Source organism: Manis javanica, chromosome 5 (genome assembly GCF_040802235.1).
Source record: "Manis javanica isolate MJ-LG chromosome 5, MJ_LKY, whole genome shotgun sequence".
NCBI classification, from domain to species: Eukaryota; Metazoa; Chordata; class Mammalia; order Pholidota; family Manidae; genus Manis; species Manis javanica.
Window position 1 is genome coordinate 141,895,524 of NC_133160.1, and position 14,162 is coordinate 141,909,685.

Below are 14,162 nucleotides of genomic sequence, written 5' to 3' on the forward strand. Positions count from 1 at the left end.
AGAAAAAAGTAGTGAGAACGAATGGACTTGTAAGCCATGAATACTAGATACTTTAGTCAAAGAGCACATAGTATTTAGAGACCAGAAAAAAACCTAAATCTAATTCCAAATCTTTGTTAATCCTGTTGCTGAATATGCATTTCTTTTTCAAAACCTTGGATGTTAGAAGTTAAAAAGTTGATGGTGAGTTGCTCAGCTGGTAATTGCTTTGAGAATACTCACTCACTGGAGCTCTGGGCTTAAGAGTGAGTCCATGTGGCACAAAGGGAAAAAACCCAGCCAAGTGATTCTTGTAAATGATGGTCTTTTTGCCTCGTTAATAAACTTAAAACAGTCAACCAGTTGTAATTGTGTATAGCCTCAGGCCCACTTGGTTCTCAAAGAGAAAATATCAAAAATTCCTTGAAGATATATTTTAAAACATAAACTAAAAACTGCCAAGGTTGGGAGAGTGAGTGCAATGGGGGCAAGGAGATTAGACTGAGAAAAACAAGCTAAATTTTACTATTTAAACTGGGTCAGCCCAATAGCAAATTGATTGCTCATCACTTTTGCATTTACTTGAATCAACTGTTAAATGCACAGTATCTTTGAGACTTGCTATTATTTCATGATCAGTTACAATATCAGTTATGTACAAATTTGGGTTCTGATGTAGGTGGACCTGGAAAACAATTGCCTTAATTTAGGGTAGTTTTCTACCAAGGCTTTGTGAGCAAAAGAGCTTTCTTTTGACTCTTAAGAAAGTAAATTCCTGAAGAGGGTGGACAGTGACTAGTTACTTGTGTAATGGGTGGTTATTTAATTGTTGACTAACCTAAAGAGAGAATGGGTATAATGGGTAAAATGTATACTTTAGTTTTTTCCTCCAGGGTTTAGAATACACTATAAACAAATCTTAAGTGAGTTGCTTGGTTAAGATACGGCTGTATTGTATACCTCTGGGAGGTCTCTATGCATACGGCATCAACTGTGAAGCTCCTTGGGGAGAGAGGTTTTAGGGAATATGGTCCTTTGGTGACTCGGTAATAAAAGTTACATCTTAGAGTGTTAGTGTTCATAGGTATGCTAGATCTCATCACCTCCTGAAAAACGAGTGAGGAAGACTTATCTGTCTAAATAAGTTGCTGTACTGAGGCTAAGTGACATCTCTCCACATGCAGGTGGGTCTTGTTCTCAGGTTTAGTTTTGTGATCTTCCCATGGATGAGTTGTGGAAGTTACATGTTAGAGTTATACCTTATTTAAAAATCAGATCTGACAAAGGGAGAGACCTCACAAAACCAGATGTTGATGAATGCTTGATAGTTTTTATTTCTATTGAGAAAAACTTAAGGGATTGATGAACTGCACTACTTAATCTATTGTATTCTTTACATTTGGAAACCACCCTGACTTAAGGAGAAAAGCACCTTATAGAAGTGACAATATATCACTGACTATCCACTGTTAAAGAGTTTTAAATGTCTGCTGTGGAGTCTTAACAAAAACAAAGCTGCATTTTATCAAAACTTATAAGTAGCTGTTGGTATTTATGGAAGAAAGCTAGACAATAACGGTAAACAGTTCACCACACTTTGTGAAGTAATGTATCAGTCCTCGTAGCTTACTGTATCTAGGCAAAGCCTTTATCTTCAGATCCAAGAAGTGAATTCAGATGTCATCATCTAAGGAAAAACTCATTTGAACTACACAGCACTGACTTTGATTACTGGCACCGTGAATTACCACTGATACTCAAATTGCCTTCTTCCTGCAATGTCGTTACGTCTTCTGGAAGTTACCAGTATATGGACCTGGAGTGAATTTTTAGAATTTCATGCAGACAGAATTGGGATCAGTTTAGCTAAGAACTCTTTTGTGGCCTTTCTTTAATGGTATGTGTTGTAAGTTCTTTGCTCTCCAAACTTTTCTTCTCTTTTGCTTATGGAAAATGGTAATTGATAAAAGTAGAACCAGGGTGGAGAAGAAGCAACAAGCAAAGAATATCAGCGGTTTCTTCTGCATGAGAAATAAGCAGACAATGCATTCTGTGTTTCTTTGAGTCTGACTGCATCTAGGACTGCTGTTCTCAGAAGGGAAGCCACTGTTGCTGATCAGTTTGTTGTAAAACTGAATTGAGGATTTTGCTTTGAAATCAGATGTGAAGAATCCAAATCTGGGTTTAGATTTCTCTTCAGTCAGTTTGAATGCATAATAGCCTTTGATTTTGACTTTATCAATCAGGTATGCTGAAAAATACCAGAAACGAACAATATTAGTGGACAGTATCTTTGAATAAGAATTTAGTTCTTACTGAAACAAACTAAACTCATCCATAGAAAAAGGTGGTGACTCTCATTAAAGGGTGTTTTTTTTTTACATTCCTTTATGATACAGAGAAGTGAAAATATGTGCCATAATTTAAGTTCAAAAAGAAACTTGAAGTAAAGCCTTAATGCATGAATAATACAACAACACCTGGGGGGAAAGTAAATTTAAGAATTGGAGCCATGAATGTAAAAGGGCTTACTGTCACTTTTGTTAATAGGGTCACAAGCAGAAAAATCTTGCCTGTTTGGCCTGATTTCTAAGCCTAAATCTTGCCCTTGGTGCTGCCCAATAGCCACACTTGGTTTCCCCTAGTCACTCACCTGTTTCAGACCTGTCCCTCAGACTTAACAGCACCTCCTGTCATGTTTGAAGTGATGGCCTTCCCACTTGACTGAAAAACCGGAGTACTCAGAGAACCCCAAATCTCCCACAATGATAATGCCACCACCTGGTGTTTGCACTCATGCTCTGCTTTCTGCCCTGTTAAGGATAATTTGTCTGTGAGAGGCTGACTCCTCCACTTGGATGCTTCATTCTTGTCTACTCAAGGACATTGCTCCATCTCTTCTCTTCTGGTATACTAGTTTTCCATTACTGGATCATTTCCATATAAACATGCTGTAGCTTCTTGATAAGTGAAAACACCCTCATTCTCTGTTTTACAGCACTGGTTCCTGTGTCAGTCTTTACTGGCTTCTCACTGACATTAAGTATTTGATGCCCCAGGGCTCAGCCCTCTGTGATTGCTCCCTTACTGATCTCATCTAGCCTTACCAGCTTCAAGTATCATCCAATTGCTCTTGACTCCCAAATTTGTATCTCAGTCCCAGACTTCCCTTCTTGAGCCTTGGACTCCTATCCAACAGCCAGCTTGATATGTCCTGTTGGGTATCAGACATCTCAGACCTGACCTGTGCGGCACCAAACAACCCATCTCCAGAAAATTCCTACTGATCTCTCCTCCACCTGGTAAATGGCCACTCGTCCTTTCAGTTGCTCAAGCCAAAACCTTAGGAATATTCTTCACTCTTTCATACTTCACATCCAATCCTGTTGACTTAACCATTAAAATACATCCAGGATCTAAGCTCTTACCATCTGTGCTCTTAACCTGATTCAATCCACCATTATCACTTACCAAGACTTGGAACTCATCCAGTTTCTACTCTTGCTCTTTATGATATATTCACAAAAGGGCAGCTAAAACAACTCTTAAAAGTGTTAGACCATGTCACCTATCTGGTACAAATTTTCCATAGCCTTCCTATCTCAGAGTAAGAGCCAGTTCTTAAAATGGGTTACTAAGCTCTATCTGGTCTGGCTCTGAACTCTGACCTCATCTGCAATTACTTTCTTGCTCATTCTCTTCCAGCTATGCTAACCTCCCTCATTTTTGGACAGGCCAGGCATGCTTCCACACTAGGATTTTTGCACTCCTGTTCTCAACTAGAACCTTCCCCTCAAACTGCACAGCTTACTCCAGATCTTTGAAAACTTTCCTAACCACTTTATGATTGGAACCACTCTCCTACACCCCACTCCTGGGTACCCATTTTCCTGCTGTTTTTCTGCCAAAGAACTTTTCACCTCTGACATTATATATACATTACTTGCCTATTCGTTGACTCGTCCCACAAAAGCACAGCCTCCATGAGGACAGTAAAATGTATTTTGTTCAGTGGTGATACAGTGCCCCCAACAGTTTTTGCCCATATTACGTGCTCAATAAGTACCTGTCAAATGAGTAAATTTCTGGCATCTTTTTGCTGCTTGAACAAATCTGTTGTGAACATTTAAAAATAAGGTTTTAAAAAATTGTATGCCAATGGTGGGGAGAGTGTGAGATAACTGCTGTTTAGTTCCATCAAAATAGATAAATCTTAATTAAAAAGGAACTACAGCTTGTGTGTGTGTGTGTGAGAGGGGGAAAAAACCCACTGCTCTTGCATAACATTTGACTAATTCCATACTAAGCAATCCATCCTAAGGAGATGATCAGGAATGACGACAAAGGTTTACATACAACTATTTTTTTAGTAGTAAAAAATTCGAGACCATCCAAATTGTAAGGTTGGAGGCACCGGAAGGAGGGGTGAGCATGTCGGACACTGATGACGTGCCAAAGTCCCCGGCTGCTGTCCCCTCCCAACCTGAAAAATGTGCCTTAGGCTAGCCAATCCTCACGGCACTGTAAATCTAAGCTCTGCCTCCCCCTACCTTATTTAAAAACGCTGCCTGCCCTACGGAGCCAACTTCTCCAGCCTGTCCCGGTGCAGACTGGTGAACCTCGCCCGGGATTGCGCTCAAACAAACTGCCTGGCTGTTTGTTGCCTCTCGTCACCTTATTTCGGTTAGAATTTATCTTACACAAATATCGAACAATTGGCTAGTAACATGAAAATATGTCCGTATGATGAGGTATTAAGCAATGTTAAGGTACTTTCAGTGACATGGAACACAGTAATGTATTAAGAAAATACACAGGACGATTGCAGCATGAGCATGACTTAAACTGTCTAGCAAGCATGCTGGAAGTAAATCCAAAATGGCGACGGTGCTTGTTGGGGAGTGAGATTTAAGGTGGTTTTTTTCTTTCTTTTTTAAATACTTGCCAAATTTTCCCTAGGTACTGAGTGACTAATGTGCATTCTCCCTCCATTTGTTCACATTAGCTGGGGATGTCATACTTCACTGTATCTGAAATGGACCCCAGAACCTCACCTTTCAAAGCCTCTTGAATGTATTTCCCTAAGTAGTATGTTCGGAGTTCATCATTTTCCAGGGATGGGTCGTCGATGCCGTTGGCCGTGATATACACATCCAGGTCTCCATAGTTCTCCTGGATCCACCGCAGCATCTTCCGCTCTCCCCAGGGCAGGACGGCCAGGCGGGTGGGGGAGCTCAGGCAGGTGATGTCCTGCAGAAACTGGACGTCCCTGTCCGCCTCGTAGCGGCTGCCGTTCTGGCGCGCGTGCATCACGAACCTGGTGGTGAAGTGGTTCAGGGCGTAGAAGTCGGCAGCGCCCTTGACCAGCCTCCTCTCCTCGTCTGTGAGCTGAGGCAGCATGGAGCGTGAGAGCCCTTGCCTGTTCTTGAAGGCAATGTACTCCCTCATGGCCAGCGGGTAGTCCCCGGTCCTGAAGAGGGGTTCTGCAAACCAGGCGATCTCGAACTGGAGGAAGCGCTCGGCCGCCTCCCAGTGCGAGTCGGCGTAGGGGTTGGCGGGCTCCGCCCAATCCGAGTGCAGTGACAGGGACACGGCCCCGTGCTGCGCGGGCCGGTACTGCCGGTCGTAGAGGCGCCAGGCTAGGGCGTGGGCGATCAGCAGGTTGTGGGCAGCCCTGTAGGTGTCGGTACTAGTGCGGTTGTAAATGTCACTTAGCCGGTTGGGCTCGTTAATGGTGATCCAGAGCTTCACCAGGTCCCCCAGCTGCTGGAAGCACAGTCCAGCATAGTCCCGGAAGGCCTTGGACGTGGATGGGTTCAGCCATCCCCCGCTGTGCATCAGGGGCGTCGGGAGGCCTAGGTGGGCATGGGTCGGATAGTACAATGTGACCATTGGGGAAATGTTGAGCTTCAGCCCCTCGCTGACCACACACCTGTAGTACCTCAGAGCCTGGCGGTTAACCGTGGTCAGATTGCCAGTGGGAAGGACTGAGGGCCAGTCCAGAGCAAACCTGTAGTGGGTGACTTTCATTCTTGCCAACATCTCGAGTTGTCTTTTGATGCTGATAAAATCTGTGCATTGAGCTGGCCGTGTTTTCAGCCTCACTCCTTCCACTCGGTGCAACAGTCTGTTGCCTGTCTCATTCCACACGTAGAGGTGAGGGTCACTGAACTGTGGGGAGGAAGCCACCGACCTGGGCTGTAAAATAAGCACATTCAAGTGAAGCACACCCCGGAAGACAAGCTGTCAGCACATACCCTGTGAGAGAAAGAATCTTATTTTGATTTTATTTTGCCTGTCACTGACAATAGAGAAAATAAATGTGTGTGTCCTTCTTATGGACCTGTGTGTTCCTCCTGTTCTTTTGGTGATGTTAGAGAAAAGTCCTGATGGATTATCCTCCCTTCCAACCCTTGAAATCTCCCAGGGAGACTAGAAAACAGAAAGAACCACCCTCAGGGCCTGGCCTGGGAAACAAGCTGTTTCCTGGAAAACACTGATAAATTGTTTTTGTTTCTTTGTCCTTAAAACCCAAGTTATACAGTGGGGTCTCACATGATTCTGTTCAAGTGCATCAAGATATTGCTTGGTACCCTCAGTTAAAAGGAATCACAAAAGATGGACCTTCCAAACTCTGTCATAAATTGAGGGCAAAGTTAAAATTCCAATTGTAGAGGATTTCACTGAGATCAGCACTTGGGGCTAGAGGAGGCTGGATGACCCCAGCCACACTTCCTGAAAGATGCCAGTGGGTGGGGTAGGCAACGGCCTCTTGTATTTGCTGAATGCAACTCTCAGAAACACCTCCTGTTGGAAAAATCCAAGTGATACCACATGTGCATCATGTTTTCCCCAACCCATTGCCTGTGAGAGCACAGCATTTATTCATCCACCAGGAGAATACTGACCACCCTCTTTACTCAAAGTACTTGGATTACTCAAAGTGGAAAGGACAATAAAATACCCCCCACAAATTCCCAGGTTGACTCTTGAATCTGATGGTGTCTCATTCCCTGCCACTCTAAAAAGGTGACAACCTTGGACTCCTGGTCTCATTCTGCCCCTTTGAAACTCATGCTTGGCAACTCTGTATAGTGATAGAGCAATTTCGTCCAGCTCCCAGGTGTGCTGTGAGGAGTCAATGACCCTAGGAAAGTGCTCTGTCAACTCTAAACCACTCGACAAACATCGGGTACTCATGACTTGAGTTTAATTTTCCCTGGTTGCAATAATTGCCTGCCAGCCTCTTGAGTCTAAGTTAAAACAGAAAAGGGCTTAATAAAAACATTTCCAAATTCAAGATAAATCAGAGAAAGTTAAAGTTCTGTATTTATTTTAAAGTACCTTTTCTTCCCATGTCTGAATTTAAATGCACTTGTAAAAATAACCACTGGTAAATATTTCCCCTCTAATTGTTTTCTCATGTGTTATCTTTCATAGCCTAATTACAAAATCATATCACTGCCCACTTGCCATCTGCCAACTAGTTATCTAGAACATTAAACTGAGAGAACATTGATCATGTGAGCATGAAGTTAAATCTGTATATAATTATTTGAGTAATTCTCCTTCTAGATTACCAGTCTCAGTGGTTTGAAACCTCAAAGCATCACGTTATTCCAAGCTTGCTTACAAAGGGCAATCTTGCCACAAGGTAAGGCCAGATCAAATGAAAATCTGCCTTACTTTAAAAAAACCTCCAGAAAGCATTAGTTTCAGCAAGTGGGTATGACTAATCTGCTAAGAGATGTGGTTAAGTAATCATGCACCCCAATCTCAACCATAGCTCCCAGAGCTTGGTTCTAAAATTCTGTTGCCCACTGAAAAGATCCTGGGCTTCTTGCAGAAATGGCTTTTTCCAGGTCTGGGGCAGGAAAAAGGTGATGCTGGTATAGAAAAATAAGGAAGTGTTTAAAAACTGAAAGGGACACTTCAAAAAGATACAAGAATGTTTTAAAGAGTCCCACTGGCCAAATTTGAGATGATTTGATTATCAGAAGGACTAACAAAACAATGACAATAATACATTGAATTTAGAAGAATCTGCCTAATGAATTTAGAAGGAATAATCTAATTAGAAATTCATCATTTTGTGATTTTCAAAGTAATAATTCAGGTAAGATTTATGAATCAATGTTAAGACTATTGGGTGAAATGTTGGGGAATGGGATATGTATGCAGCCTCAAAGTATCACCATTACAAATGGAAAAGGTACCTTTTTGTTAAGAGTTCTGGCAAATGCCACCTTAACCAAGAAATCTGGTAACCACTAACCACTACTTCAACACACTTACATCTGTAATGAAATAAACCTATCATGGGGTTCCTGGTATGATGTATTGGGAAATACACACCTTACTTATGTAGTAGTTTTTTCAGAAGTGGTCAACTGAATCTAATAAAGAAACGGGGGAATCCAGAGCTTGAGACATTCTACAGCCAACTTGTTTGGACTTTTCAAATGTCAATACCATGAGGTTGAGGGAATTATTTTGAATTAAAGGAAGCTAAAGAGGCATGATGACTAATGTATCATCCTAGTTTGTATTCTTGATCCAAACATTTAAAAAATCTATGAAGGACATTTTTGGGACATTTAGGAAAATTGAAATTGGAATGTATGGTAGATGATATTGGGTCAATATAAATTTTCTGGATATGATAATGATATAATGAGATAGGAAAATATCCTTATTATAAAGCACACAGGCTGAAATGTTTTGGGGTGAAGTGTAACGTCTGCCACTTTTCAGTGGTTCATAAAAGAGCAAATGTGGCAACATGCTGACAATTGCTCAGTCTCGATGAAGGGAATATGGGTGTTTATTATATGAGTTTGAAAATTTTCAAATGAACATGTTGGAGCATAAAAAAATGCTAAGAGCCTGAGAGAAAATAAGGATGTATGTGGGTAGGCATAGTAATATTTTTAAAGTGTTACTTTCATTCTTTCAGTCTTCCTACAGGGACATCTAGGTTTTTTTTGCCTACACAATATCTATTCATACATCCTCTGGTTGATTTTTCTAAAAGCACCCTAATTGTTCTTGGCAAACAATTCATTCCCCCTCTTAGTTCAAGTTACTTCATGCTTACACTTCTCACTGGGCTCCAGGTGTAAGCATGAAGCCCAGACCTGGTTGACCACAGATTTGTTTTCTCTTGACCCAAATAATCAGCTTTTCCTTCTAGGAGTAGGAATAGGGTCCCCAGAATGATGCAAACATCCAGTGTCAATCACTGGTGAACAGATGGGTCTTCAGATGCAGCAAGAACTTGCAGGTTGGGTCATGAACAGGTGGGAACTTAAGGCTCTCCTGCAATCTTTCTGTGCTGAGTTTTGAATTTTGGAAAATATAAACCCACTTGAAGTGGTAGGGAAAAGATGGCCTGTCTGCCATGTGGAGGAGGAGATAGGAACTGGGTACCAGACAAGTTATGTAACCTCCCTAAGCGTCAGTTTTCTTGCCTGTAAAATCAGGGTTTTAAGATTTAGTAGAGAGAATGTGTATATGTGTTAAATGTTTGACATATAATAATGGCTTAAAATGGTTACTACTTTGGAAAGAGCATGGTGCACATGGGGGCTTGAGGGTTGCCTGTTGGAGTTCTACCACCATCTGTGTACCTTAGTCAGGTCACTAAGGTCTCAGTTATTAATTTATGGGTCTCACCTTCCTCATCTATAAAATGAAGGATTTGAAATAAGAGGTCTGTAAGGTCTCACCCTACTCTACAAGTTGACCTTATTCATCCACTCTTCATTGAGCAACTGTCATGTGCCTGATGCTGCTCTACTCAACATGCAACAGGAGGAAAAGCATTAGCATAAGAAAGCCTGAACTTTGGGGGTGATATGGCTAATAATACAACATTCTGTACTAGAAAGTTGCTAAGAGAGCAGGTCTTAAGTGTTCTCACCACAAAAAAATGGAAATTATGTGTGATAGTATGGAGGTGATAATCATTTCACAATATGTAAATGTGTCACATCCATATGCTATATACCTTAAGCTTACACAATGTTGTATGTCAATTATATCTTAATAAATCTAAAGGGGAAAAAAGAAAAATGTATCAACTACATAATATGTTAAATAGTGATGAATGCTATATAAAAAAATTAATCAGGAAAGAGGGATGAGAGAGGATCATGATCAAGTTATGATGTTTTGGAGTGGAGGAGGCCTTACTGAGAAAGTGACATTTGAGTAAATTATCTGAATATGCTGAGGAATGGAGATACAGAGGCAAAGTACCCAAATCTATCAAGAAAACAGGAACCTTTTAAATAAAGGGCCACTAATAATTTACTTTGGCAAAGCAAAAATCCATAAAAAATGTTCCTATAATTTTGACATTACTAACAAATGCCTCTTACAGAAATGACTGTGGGTTCTCTTTGGACTGCATGTTCCCGAGGGCAGCTTTGTCACCTCCATCACCAGATTTTGAGTTCTGATGCATGAAAGGCTCTCAGTGACCATTAATTCTCATCCTCTTCCTTCCTTTCTCCACAGCCTCCCTTTATAACCAAGTAATCATGGTATTTGATATTGTCTGACAATTATCTCTTAGCTGCCATTGAGTAAATGGAATAAAATATTGTGTGCTTGAGGTGAGGCTCAGAACCTCACCCCCCCTGTTTTGAGAGAAATCTTCTGCATCCGTGGATGTTTTGCTGCCCTTGTCTAGCCTGGATTAATACTTAGTCCATAGGCACACACCTGATCATCTGATCATCTACATTTGCCTTCTTACAGCACTAAACTATGTTTTCTACCTTTATCTTGCATCTACCTACCACTTCAGCATTTTATTAAAAATAAAAATAATAATAATAATAGGAGAAATGTGGGATCAACATATAAATCAAGTACAAAAATCAAATGAATATTCATATTTGACCTGATGGTTTATAGGTCATATTGCATGATCAAAACCGAAAGTTTCTGTGATGACTGCCCTTGTACTGTTCACCATGTAAGAATTTATTCACTCTGTAAGAATTCGTTCACCATGTAAGAACTTGTTCGTTATGCTTCAGAAGATTGGAGACTGACGAGAATTAGGCTTGAGATGGATTAATGATTGTACATTGAGCATTGACCCCCCTATACTGAATTTTATTGTTGTTAACAACCATTTGATCAATAAATATGAGAGATGCCCTCTCAAAAAAAAAAAAAAAAAAAAAAAATATTGTGTGCTGTTTGTCCTAATTTATGGTTAATTTATAAGTTGCCACTTACCTTAAGGACAGATTCAGTGACACCCCAGGAGAAGTCACAGGGAAACTGACCCGGCATATCTGGTGAGGACTCTTTTAAAGTAAAACCATTTTCTCGTATGATCTGTTTATAGTAATGTGCCGAAGACTTCGGCTTTCTTTCTTTTTGTTTACTATTAAAATCCACATAAAATAATCCTCGGCGGGTGGTATAAGCATCTTGCCACTCAAAGCCATCCAGGAGAGACCAGGCAGTGTAACCAAACACTCGTATTTCATCAAACTTTATTGCTGCACAGAGAGAAAAAAGGCAGAAATGTTCAGAGGCCTAAGCTCTGGTTCATGTTTACAATTTCATTAATGACATGCTGGGGACAGCATATTGTGAAACCAACCTTTTCCCCTAATTTACAGGCCCGTTGTATCAAGTAAAAAATTCATGTTTATACTGGGAAAGTAGCAGTTATTTATTTATTTTATCAACGTATTATTGATATATACTGTCATAAAGGTTTCACATGAAAAAACAATGTTGTTATTACATTCACCCATATTATCGTGTCGCCTCCATACCCCATTGCAGTGACTGCCCATCAGCATAGTAAGATGCCACAGAATCACTATTTGCTTTCTCTGTGCTACACTTTCTTCCCCATGGTCCCACCCACACCATGTGAGGTGGCAGTTATTTTCATCCAGAATGCCCCCTCACCACCACCACAAGTGAATGACACAGTTAAAGGATCAAATTAAAAATATTCCTGAGACTTAGTGTGCAGATCTGTGTCAGAAGGCATGGAAATTTTCAGAACCCTTTGGGACCAATGCAGATGTCTGCTTTTGACTAAGTCTCATTTCAAGCTTGGGTTGGATCCTGTTTCTGGACCTTCTATAAAACAATCCTTCAGGGACTGAAACATTAGTTTTGAGAATGAACATAAGTGAATGTTCTTTTTCCATATATAAGGAGGAGACAAATAATGATGCAAGAGAACAAGACCTGACTGGACTGAGGGGCAGGAGGAGGGCGGGCTTGGTCTGCTGTGCTCCTGGGAGAGTGCTATTGGGCAAGTTTCTTGACATCAGTTTCCTCATTTGTTAACAGAAAAGATTGGAAAAGCTGATCTCTCAGGACCTTTCTAACCTTAAAAACTAGTGATTCAGTAACTTCTAGGAATTGGGTAAAAATATAATACGAAATCAACAGCTGCAATAAAGGCAACAAATACCCAAATTAACCACGAACCATTTTTCTTTTCTTAAAAGCTTTCATTTTTCTCATAGAAATACCTTATTTCTTCATTTTTGGAGTTTCATCACTGATATTCTCTTCCTAAAAGGTGGAAAATCCATGCTAAGAGACAAGTACACTCCAGCAGGTCCTAATTCTAGTTCCTTTGGAGTTATGTGGTCCTGAGGAGAGGTGGAAGGCTAACACCTGGGGAATGGACAGTCCTTCCATCCAGCACATAGTGTTTGGCCCTGGCCCTGCAGGCAGAGTCCTGTGCTCCGGAGGCTCTCCACGTGCACATGCCTGCGGCTGCGTGGCTGGGTGTTGTGGCTTCATTCCACGCTGCTGCTTCCCACAGGTGGGGGCAGCAGACTTGCTCTCCCTGTGAACCCTCCCTGAAGACTGTCTTGTAAAACTGGGGTTTTCCTCCAGGTTTGCAACTTCTAAAGAGAGCTATAGATGTCTAGAAAGATCCACTGATAATTTCTTTGTATTTGAATGAAATGGAGCCCAGCTCTGTAGGAGACAGAACCATCATAACTTGTCTTCCGTTCCATAATTTCTGTCAGCCACCTGTAGATGTCACTACTTGAGTAATGGAAAAGGAGGGGATACCTAAGGATCAGAGAAATATCCAGAAGCAATAGAAATCACTCAGCTTTGCTATTCATGACTCATTCTTTGTCTTCAGACCTTTTCACCATTTAGTCATAAAATAAAGTATAAACAGCATAATTTCAAGGAACGCTTTCAACATATTAGACTAAAGTACTACTCAGAAAACTGGACAAATCTGTTTTAGATAATGTCCTTTTTAAAAGTGAAAAACAGCATCTTGTTGCCAATTAAGGATGTATCTACAGTCTAAAATTATTTTGCTCTCAAGCTTTAATAAAAAGGACATGACAGTAACATTAAAAAAATTCTTCAACATTGGACAATATGAAAGTTCAACCACAGTAACAGCAATCATATATTTGAAGGTGACTTTAAATATTCTATAGGAAAAGTATTCAAACAGTTTTAACAAATGGAGCTAATTAATGTGCAACCAACCTTGAAGAATCTGGTTGAGGAAATTCTTCATCATATAGATGGCTGTGGTATCTTCTGTTTGCACATGACTGTCTGTGAACCAGCCATTCTCAGCAATCAAGATTCGGGGGTTGCCATATTCCAGTTTAATCCAGTTCAGCACTTCTCTTAAATTGAGTGACACATTTTGTCCCATTTTAGCCATGGTATTCTGGGGCTTGAAATTGTTGGGTCCAAAGGAAAAGGCAAAGAAGTCAGCTGTGCCCCTCACCTCATTCTTCTCTGCTTTGGAGAAAAGGGGTAGAATAGAGAGCAACTTCTTTTTCATCACCTCTGGGTAGTCGCCATCCCCGTGGATGGGGTTGGCGAACCACCCAAGCACAGAAACCATAGATTGTTGGCACTTGAGAATATCCATAGCATTTTCTGATCTGTTTGGTTCAATCCAATGGGATCCCAATGTAATTGATAACCAACCTTTCTGATGTGGACGGAAATTTATGTTGTAGTTATGCCAAACTTTTGAATGAGCCTAAAAAGAAGAAAATATTAATTTTATTGTCCTTATATTCACAAGCATTGTAAGTTGACTGGTAGAGAAGGTCTTTTCATGGACAAATTAAGGAAGCATAGGATCATGCAGGGGAAAGCTGCCACAGAGCCCTGATGGCCTCAGAGCTGGCTCT

General features: G+C 40.8%; 1 protein-coding gene across 1 annotated transcript in view; it reads right to left on the reverse strand.

The window, feature by feature from the left end:
* Positions 1 to 1,287: 1,287 nt before the first annotated feature.
* The window catches only part of KLB (klotho beta), a 34,554-nt gene continuing 21,679 nt past the window's right edge, over positions 1,288 to 14,162 (reverse strand). The window contains exons 2-5 of the mRNA XM_017643377.3: positions 13,498 to 14,008; positions 11,233 to 11,501; positions 5,034 to 6,177; positions 1,288 to 2,230 (exon numbers count right to left, since the gene is read on the reverse strand). Coding sequence (XP_017498866.3) covers positions 1,842 to 2,230; positions 5,034 to 6,177; positions 11,233 to 11,501; positions 13,498 to 14,008 — 2,313 coding nt within the window. The 3' untranslated portion in view covers positions 1,288 to 1,841. The remainder of the gene's footprint in view (positions 2,231 to 5,033; positions 6,178 to 11,232; positions 11,502 to 13,497; positions 14,009 to 14,162) is intronic.